General features: G+C 40.2%; 1 protein-coding gene across 1 annotated transcript in view; it reads left to right on the plus strand.

Moving 5' to 3' along the window:
• Positions 1-10,000, plus strand: part of LOC143293374 (uncharacterized) — a 13,274-nt gene that overhangs the window by 548 nt on the left and 2,726 nt on the right. The window contains exon 1 of the mRNA XM_076604182.1: positions 1-10,000. This exon is cut by the window's left edge and continues 548 nt beyond it; it is cut by the window's right edge and continues 2,726 nt beyond it. Coding sequence (XP_076460297.1) covers positions 7,785-8,825 — 1,041 coding nt within the window. The 5' untranslated portion in view covers positions 1-7,784 and the 3' untranslated portion in view covers positions 8,826-10,000.

Below are 10,000 nucleotides of genomic sequence, written 5' to 3' on the forward strand. Positions count from 1 at the left end.
AAAGTAGGCGTTGAGCTCTTTCTTTTGCAACTTATCCAACGTAAATTGGTTCAGGAAACATTTAGAAATTTATTACTGAACACCTTGAAAGAAACACAGTTGTTGTCAGGTTTGGCCAGTTTAGTGCCGATCTGGTTTGCAGCACACGTGATTGTCTTTGTAGTTCGCTTAACCTGTATAAATTGGCAGAGCGGGTAATGAGTGGTCACTTCACACCTGAGCCAGCCCATGGCCAGAGCCTGCTCTCTTTCTCTCTTGCTGTGTCCCACAACAGCGACATCTCCCTAGTATCGCTGTGAGTACTAGTGTGTAGAAATGTGCTGATGATTTGTAATTTGTATTCTTTGACACAGTACTTGTGTTCATATGAGTATGTTCAGTTATTGCTTTGTTCAGTTATTGCTTTGACATGTAGTCACAGCACCGCTATGATTGATATAGAAAATCGCCATGTCGTCATATGCTCATCACAGTTTTCCATTTGATTCTTTTTAACGTCAGTCAATGACGTCTCGGGACACAAATAGTTTGTTCCAGAATGTTCTAGTGGATGACGCATTCTTTCTCATCTGCTGTCACTGATGAAGGTTAGGTTACTTATCCCCGCTTCAGCAGAGGCGATTTAAATGTTGAGTACAAGCTTAGCTATGTTCATATTTGGCTTTGATGCAATGGATAACTTGTGCAAGTTCATTCACCACTTAATTTCTAAGCCATGATAGTGCTTCACTTACTATCTGGTCTGTCAGTTTGCCAGTATTATATCTAAGCCACTGATTCTCTATCTTGTTTGTTATTCAGGTATTATCTTACATGCTGATATCAGTTGTACTGCTACAGTGTGCTCAGTACTCTAAGGTGTGTGTAGTATTCTGTTGAGATGATTACAAGATAGTGTTTGATTAATACCAGTTATTGGTTAAAACCACCTGATATGGATCGGTCTGTTAATTGTAATTTAGTTGTCATGCTCTCTCCTATATGGCTTACTCCAGTATAGTGCTACATCATAAACTGATTCATTTGAGTCACTTTGACACAGTATGAGCTTTACTTAATCTGTATTGTTAGCTTAGCCACAACCACTGTAACTGCACTGTTTAAATGTATTAGGAAAGTCTTTGGCTGTCAGTGTTTGGTTTTCACACGTATGCATTATTTTTATGCCGTGGCTTAGTCCAGACCAAGTAATAGTCTTTCCATTTCAGCTATCATGCTTTCTCCTATACGGCATACTCCGGTATAGTGCCACATGATGATTGATTCATTTGAGTCGCTTTAAATTTAATACAGCTGAAATAGTTTTTCATGAATTAGGTTGTTTGGGTACTTTTACTAATTAAGCATAACCCTAGCCCCTTAGTTGCATGGTCTTGGGGACCTGGTGAAGGATAACAGACATGTTAATTTTATGAGTTTACTGTGTATGTGTACTTGATAGTGATTATATTTTATAAGTATATGTTAGATATTTTATGTACTAAGTTTGAGGTTTGATTTCCCATTTGGAGTTGGTAGGATGAGTTTGTTGTATTTTGATAATTATGTTGTTATTATATACTATAAGGTATGATAGTATCAATGGTACTTGACTAAGGGAGTTGCATAAACTAAGGGAGTTGCAAAATATGTGTTTTATAGGGGTACTAGGTAAGATATTACTGTATTATATGTTAAGATTATATTTTGACATAGTGTAAGTTACACATAGTTTTATATTGGGCAGATTATTTGTAGTATATTATATGGTTTTAGTTAGGTTATGATTTTTAGTTGCCCTAGTTGTTGGTATTGTAGTTTTGAGAATTTAATACCTAGATTTTAGATAAGTAGTTGAGTTGTTTTGGGCAAATACCAAACCCAGAGGTAGGCACAGCACTGTGTATGCTCCTTGCTACCCACATCCATGAATGACTGACTTCCCACTTATGGTGCTTCCAGTGTTCATGTATTGTAGAATATGGTTTTTGTGTTTCGGTTTGGTTTTGGTTCCCTCCTTTATACTTTGTTGATGCGGGTACTCTACCAGTCTTGGTCTTTGCCTCATGTATGCTCATTGTTATACGTACATGCAACATCGACATTGTATTTATGGCTTTTATTTGTTTGTGTCTTGCAGGCACTGTTTTCCTGTAATAACTGTAGTGAATAAACCATTGAAAGGGCGTCCGTTTCATATGCTTCTGCCTGCACAGGAACCTGCTATCTTCTAATACTCCTAATCCCTCATTCCATTCCTACACCCTTATCCCCTATCCTACCTATCCCTATCTCCACTCCACTCCAACCCTATCCTTACCCCGACACCATCACAATGGTACTCATTATATTGCACACATTTTTCATACAAGTGATGGAACTTTTCTCACACATAACGAATCCAGGAGAAAATATGGAATAAATGTGAATTTTACAGCATTTAATGCTCGCAGCATATCCTTCAAAATAAAGCGACAACAAATTTGTGCAAGCCAAACAACTGTATATGATATGATTATTGTACACCCTTTTGGAAATTTGTGTCCATAAATGGTCATAGAAGCTGGAAAGAGGTTCTTCACGGGGGGTGGGAAGGGGGGAGCATTTTTACATATCAAGCAAAATTCAAGATATGAAACTGAAATGGCGTTCATGACATGCACTCTTTGGAGCAAAAAGGTGATGAAGAACATGAACATAATGGCGTTCATGACATGCAGTCCTTGGAGCAAACAGACGATGAAGAACATGAACATAATGGCGTTCATGACATGCAGTCCTTGGAGCAAACAGGCGATGAAGAACATGAACATAATGGCGTTCATGACATACAATCCTTGGAGCAAACAGACTAATAAGAACATCAACATAATGGCGTTCATGACATGCAATCCTTGGAGCAAACAGACTAATAAGAACATGAACATAATGGCGTTCATGACATACAATCCTTGGAGCAAACAGACTAATAAGAACATCAACATAATGGCGTTCATGACATGCAATCCTTGGAGCAAACAGACGATGAAGAACATGAACATAATGGCGTTCATGACATGCAATCCTTGGAGCAAACAGACGATGAAGAACATGAACATAATGGCGTTCGGGCTTCCGGTTTAACCTCCGACGTCGGCAGGTACCTTTCTTAATGGCATTTAAATATCGTGTTTTATTCAAGTGTTAGAAGTGACATCCTGTTGTGAAAATCATCGCCTGCAGTCTGTGTTGATCTGGTGTATCATCTGTGTTCGTATTTTGTGGTGCAAGTGTGTTCATTGTGAGGAGCCCGCGGGTTGGTGCTGCCAGTGGTGTGTACCAGGCCCAGCCACGTGTTCCGCCATGGCGGCGGGCACGGAATGCGAGCCGGTGTTCGTCACGGCGAGAGCCCTGCCCAGCTTCAATGGCATGCCTGACACTATAGACTTGTGCATAGCAGCAGAGAAGGTTACGGGTAGAGGTACCATCAGAGGTGCTCAGCGCATTAGAGGTTTGTGGCGCCTTTACCCACAACAAAAACAATTCAGAGACAAACTGCTGATAGAGGGCATTGATTTGAGTGGAGTACACATAAATTTATTGGACAAAAACCCTTTCGCCTCCAGCGACAGTGACGGTGAGGAAAGGCCAGCCACCAAAGTCTGGATTTCAGACATCCCACTGCATTGGAAACAAAGATATAGAAACGGCACCAAGAAAGATAGGCTCAGAAATCAGATCGCCTATCAAGAACGAACTTGCAAGAGACAGAAGCGGACAACTGACAAAATGGGAAACGGGGAGGAGGAGGAGATTTGTGATGATCTCCACCCCAAAAGAACCTCTACCCCAAAAAATAAAAGTCGGCATCTCCCATGCCGGAATATATCATAAAGAACAAAAGCAGGGACAACAGAAAAAATGTAACAAATGTTTAACAGTGGGACACATTGCAGCAGAATGTCCCAACCAAGTTGTGTGTTTCACATGTGGTGTTGATGGGCACAAGAGGGGGGATCCTGTGTGCAAACCACCACCCCACTCCCACTCCCAGGCAAACACACAACACACCACAGAGATGTGTACTCAACCAAGCAGTGTGCAGGAAGAGAGTGAGAACGATGCTGCCACACATGAGCCCTCGCCTGCCGCGAGCAGGAGAGCAGTGCCAGAGGAAAGGAACACGCAGCGCTCACGCTCACACAGCACAACAAAGAGAAGACGCAGCCAGTCTTCGGAGGAGGAGAGGAGTAATCTCCGCCGCTCGCGGATTGAGGATTTCTTCTCGCAGAAACTAAAGGAAACGGGAGACAGCAATGAAAGAACGGAGCCACCAGCAGCAGACAGCGCCATGGGTGACACCTGATGTCATCGGTGTTCTCTCCCTGTCTTCCCCCACCACGACCCCGGCTATGTTTTACGGACTTTATGATTGAATGAACAACGATTTTTGATGTGATGTTACCACTTCAATGGCTAACGAAATTAGCATCGGAACTTTGAACGTTAGAGGTCTCCGAAATAAGCTACAGAGAATGGCCTTGTTCAAATACTTGAGAGAAAGGAAACTAGATATAATTTGCCTACAAGAGACATATATTACAGAAGATTTAGCTTCCCAAATTAAAAGAAAGTGGCATGGAGATATTTTTTACAGTGTAGGAACAACAAAAAGTAATGGTCTCCTTATTCTTATAAGTAAAAAGCTACATTATGATAATATGGACCTAAAACATTCCACCAGCAGAATATTAAGTTTACAAGTTAGTATGAAAGATAAACTACACACAATTATCAACTGCTGTGCACCAAATACCACGGCAGAGAAAGTAGTCTTTATTACACAGCTCACAGCACTGCTACAGGATATTGAATCAGATCATATTTGGGTAAACGGTGATTTCAACATTGCTATGAACGAAATTGATAATATATCAGGATTACAACATGCTGAAAGAGAAATTCAGTCTCTCACGGAAATGGTAGCCAGTTTAGACTTGCATGATGCATGGCGATCCCAACACCCAGACACAGTGGCTTACACGTGGTCACGACCCAACCCTTTCACTGCCAGAAGAATAGATTATATTTTTTGTGATGCCATTGCTAAGACGAAAATCAAAGAGGCGAATATTGAAACGTTCCCACTATCAGACCATAGACTTGTTACAGTCACCGTAAAGCTAAATAACTTCCAAAGAGGAACGGGGTACTGGAAATTCAACAACTTTTGAATGATAAAGGCTTCACAGATCAGATAAATAATACAACTGATGAACATTTCAATGAATATTATAACAACGATCCAGAAACCGCATGGGAAATGCTAAAAGTTAGAATAAAGTCTTTCTGTATACAATATGCTATCGGCAAACGCAAGGGAAAAACACCCAAATGAAAAGTTAAATCAACTAACAGAACTAGAAACCACTCTAAGTGGGGATCCACAAAATAAAATGATACAACAGCGAATACAGCAAAAGAAAAGAGAGATTGAAATGCAGGAAATGCATCGAGCAAGGGGAGCCCAAGTTAGGTCACGAATGAAATGGATTGAGGAAGGAGAAAAAAATACAAAATACTTCCTTAATATGGAAAGAAACCGGGGAACAACAAATATAATATCGTCACTGAAACTTGATAATCCAACTACGGAAAATCCATCAGAAATTCCAAATGAAATTAATTTTTTTTACCAAAACCTATACAAAGAAAAGAAGGGTAGATCGCAAAACCGAAGTTTGACACAACATTTCCTCTGAAACGAGTCATTTCCAACTCTTTCTCATGACGAACGAGAACTGTGCGATATAGATTTGTCTATAGAGGAATTCACACAGGCCCTCCAGACTCTAATAAAGACTCTGCCCCAGGCATTGATGGACCCCTTCGTTCTACCTACACTTTTGGGAAAGACAAAAAATGCCGTACTTCAATTGCATTATTTCATCGGTCCAAAATGGACGACTACCTTATTCGTTAAAGAAGGGCGTGATTACACTATTACATAAAGGTCAAAATCTGGACAAGAATAACTTAAGTAATTATAGACCGATTACATTGACGAACACAGACTAAGATTTACACAAAAGCTCTCGCTAAACGTCTGCAAAAGGTAATAAAGCAGATAATAAATGACGATCAGGTAGGTTTTATAAAAGGCAGAAATATAACTTCTCATCTAAGGCTTATTGATGATTTTACTTCATGTATATATATCACACTGGCGATTGGCGCTATCACTCGGGTGTATTGCGTCGTTACTATCACTCGGGTGAAAAGGTGCCGCTATTACCCTGTGAGTGTTTTACACAAAATGGAATTGAAAAGTCATGTCCACAAACTATCAGATCAGTGAATATCCCTATCTCCATCAACTGTAAATTCCAACTTATGCCTAGAACATTTCAGCTCAGGGGAATGCCGTCTATTCTCTCTGATTTCCTTTGGTTCCCTATGTTTGTTGCCTAACGTTACCTGACACAATAAGATTTCATACAGGGAGAAAATTCTACCATCTAAGAGATGTGGAAAGGTAGAGAGCAGGCTCGAACCAACAAATGAATAAGACACACCACCATGAAATAGATTGTGACGAGAGGGAATAATTTCACAACATATAACAACTAACAAGTTCTGAAGACTTGATTCATTTCTAGATACTTTGTTTATTCAGCATTTTCAACATTCTTGGGTTAAACATCATATCACTTAACTATCCATAATAGCATTCTTCAGTCATCAACATAGACATCCTACGACCTGTCCTAACCTAACTACTGCCTATGTTGACTTTGAATCTAACACGTCACACACCTCTTGAAAACATCATCTAGCTGCAGACCGGTCTTCTAAGGGTTTGCTCTGGCCTTTCTCTTCGGGTCTGCTCCTGGGGTCTGCTCTGGGGTCTCCTCCCGGGGTCTTTGTGTTCAGCCTTATATATAGCCCGGGACTGATCAATCTCCCCATTATCTCCGCTGGGCGTTACCCACGCTGGGCTTGCCTTCTTTGTTTCTTTGTGTTCTCGCACGTGTGTCCAGCCAAACGGACCTCACTTAATAATTCTGCTGCCATATGCCAACATGTGCTGGACTGGCCTCGGAGTGTGTGAGTCCCTTTGTACTCAACTGACCATGTGGTGATCTGATCTGTCAATTGCTATACTGCCCGGATCTGTCCGGACATCGACCATGGACAGGGCTGGCTTCAATTATCGTTTCCACGCTCACAGCCATCTGCTGCCATACCACCTCTTCGTACAATATTTTCCTTTCTTCCGAGAACGTCAGAGACTGCCATAGGCAGTGTGATATATAGATAAAACAAACCAGGCTGGTGCACTAGTCGCGGTAGATTTTTCCAAGGCCTTCGATACTCTATCCAAAAAATGTATCACGGAGGCACTCAGCATCTTTAATTTCGGCCCGAAATTTATACATCTCATCACAACCACGATGAGTCAATCAGAAAGTTGCATCCATAATGGAGGTTGGCTATCAGAATGGTTTTCTGCGGAACGAGGAATAAGACAAGGTTGACCACTGAGCCCTATGCTTTTTATAATTGCTGTTGAGATCCTTGCAATTAAAATCCGGAATAACCAGGATATAAAAGGAATCTCTGTTCGAAGTGGTTCCATCAAAGCAACAACAAAAGTCAAACAATTTGCAGATGATACAACAATAACAATGAAAAACGAAAGAGACATTAAACTAGCGATCCAAACTGTCGAAGTTTGAAGAGTCTAAAACTGAATAAGCTAAAATCGAAAGGTACATGGCTTGGTACAAAGAAAAAATGAAAGCGGGAAGGTTGACGAAATCCCAATGATAAACGGAAAACCGAAAATCTTGGGAGTCTACTTCTCGGCCTCTACAGAGCCATCGCTAATCAAAGAAAACTGGTCAGAAAAAATCGAAAACATCCTGAGAATAATAAAGACATGGGAACGCAGGAATCCTACACTATATGGTAAAATAATACTGGCAAAAACCCTGCTTCTGTCACAGCTCTCATATATCTTGCAAGCGTTGGCTATACCTAAAATAACTCTAAATTACATCAACAGTATCGTATACAGATTCTTATGGAAACGCAAATACAACAATAAAAAGGCTTTCGAAAAGATAAAGAGAAGCGTGCTTAATCTAAAATTAGAAGAAGGTGGCTTGACTATGATAAACGTGGAACACCAACAAAGGATGTTTCTTGCAAAATGGGCATCCAAATTTGTAGCAGAAGATAGAGACAGGTCTTTTTGGACACTATTAGCTAAAGAACAAATGTCCCCCTTCACAAACATCCATTGCACTTTCAATGCAAACATCGCCCCAAACGAAATACAAGGCTTAGATAAGATGAAATCGGCATTTTGGAAAGAAGTGCTAAAAGCTACTACAGCTTTGAATACAGAACGACAAGTAGAAAACACGCGGACCGAACCAATCTGGAACAACAAAAACATTAAATACAAAGGGAAAACTATTTTTTTCACCAGATGGGCAAAAGCCGGTATAAACTACCTACAAGATTTGTGGACTACTGGAAATCTAATGACGTACGAACAGATAAAAGACATAGTTGGTTCTCACGCTGGCCTTGTGTTGGAGTACAATGCCCTGATCAATGCTATACCAAATGAGTGGAAAGCTGAAATGAACAGAGACCCTACACAACACACAGTTGGACACGAGATCAACACAGACAGAGGGTTCCTGAGTACATTACATAACAAAACGATCAGAGAAATAATAAACAAAAAACAAAACCATGACATATGCGCAAGTCAGTTCTGGAAACGAAATCTAGATATAAATATAAACGATTACTTTACCACAGCTCCTGACTGTACAAAGAATCAAGACTAAGGCTGCTTCATTTTAAGTTCATTCATAATATTTACCCAACCAACATTATGTTGCATAAAATGGGGGTAGCAAATTCAAACAAATGCATGTAGTGTCAAGAGGTTGACTTCATTGAACACTCCTTTTATCACTGTCAGAAATTGTCATCTTTTTGGAAAATGGTACAACAATATATCTTGACACATTTTTAGCAGCACATCAATATTAGTGAAAAAGTCGCTCTTTCTGGACTTCCTAGCTCCTTTGAACTGAAAACAAATCTCAGAAACCAAATCAATCATGTCTTACTAATAGCACGACTAACAATCTCCAAGTTCAAATATGGAAAATGTAACCACTTAAAACTAATATTTGATTCTGAGATAAACATAAGAGTGAATACTGGGATCGATTTTAAGAAAGCATTGGAAAATATTGAAATATTGAGAAAATTACAACCAAGTGAAAGGGAGAGGGAGAAAGAGAGATAGAGAGAGAGAGAGGTGCATGCTACATTGTTTTGCACGTCAGCAAGAGATGCCTATGTGACTGTTGTATTCATGTTCTATATATGTATTTATATATATATATATATATATATATATATATATATAGAGAGAGAGAGAGAGAGAGAGAGAGAGAGAGAGAGATTTATATATGTATGTATGTATCTAAGGAAATAAAGTAGATTTAGGGACCAAAAGGGAAAAATGATGACGAGCAAAAATAGGATAACACACACACGCGCGCGCGCGCGCACACACACACCCCACACATTCACACGCACGACTTTACACGTGCATGCTCATTCACATACTAATAGCAATACATGAACGACCAGACACCCTCCCTGGCCTGCCACCAGACGGACGGGAAATGCAGTACGAAGACAAGAGGACACCGGGCAACAACCAGTGGAAGAACCAGAGGAAGAAGATAAAATGTATCAGCAGGATGCAAGAATAAGCCCAGGACAACAACAACCAAACAAGCTGCAGCTCTGAAGATGAAGTCAGAGGATACAAGGCGACGAACCCGAAGGGCAAGAGACAATGACAGAAAACACGAGAAGAGAACCCACAGACATACAGAAACATACAATAGCGAACACCCAACTCTGAACCATTAATTGACAAAAATGGACATAACCAAATACAAAGTGCATTACAGACACAACAAAATAAGGATGGTCTCAG

This window comes from Babylonia areolata, chromosome 19 (assembly GCF_041734735.1).
Source record: "Babylonia areolata isolate BAREFJ2019XMU chromosome 19, ASM4173473v1, whole genome shotgun sequence".
Taxonomy (NCBI): domain Eukaryota; kingdom Metazoa; phylum Mollusca; class Gastropoda; order Neogastropoda; family Buccinidae; genus Babylonia; species Babylonia areolata.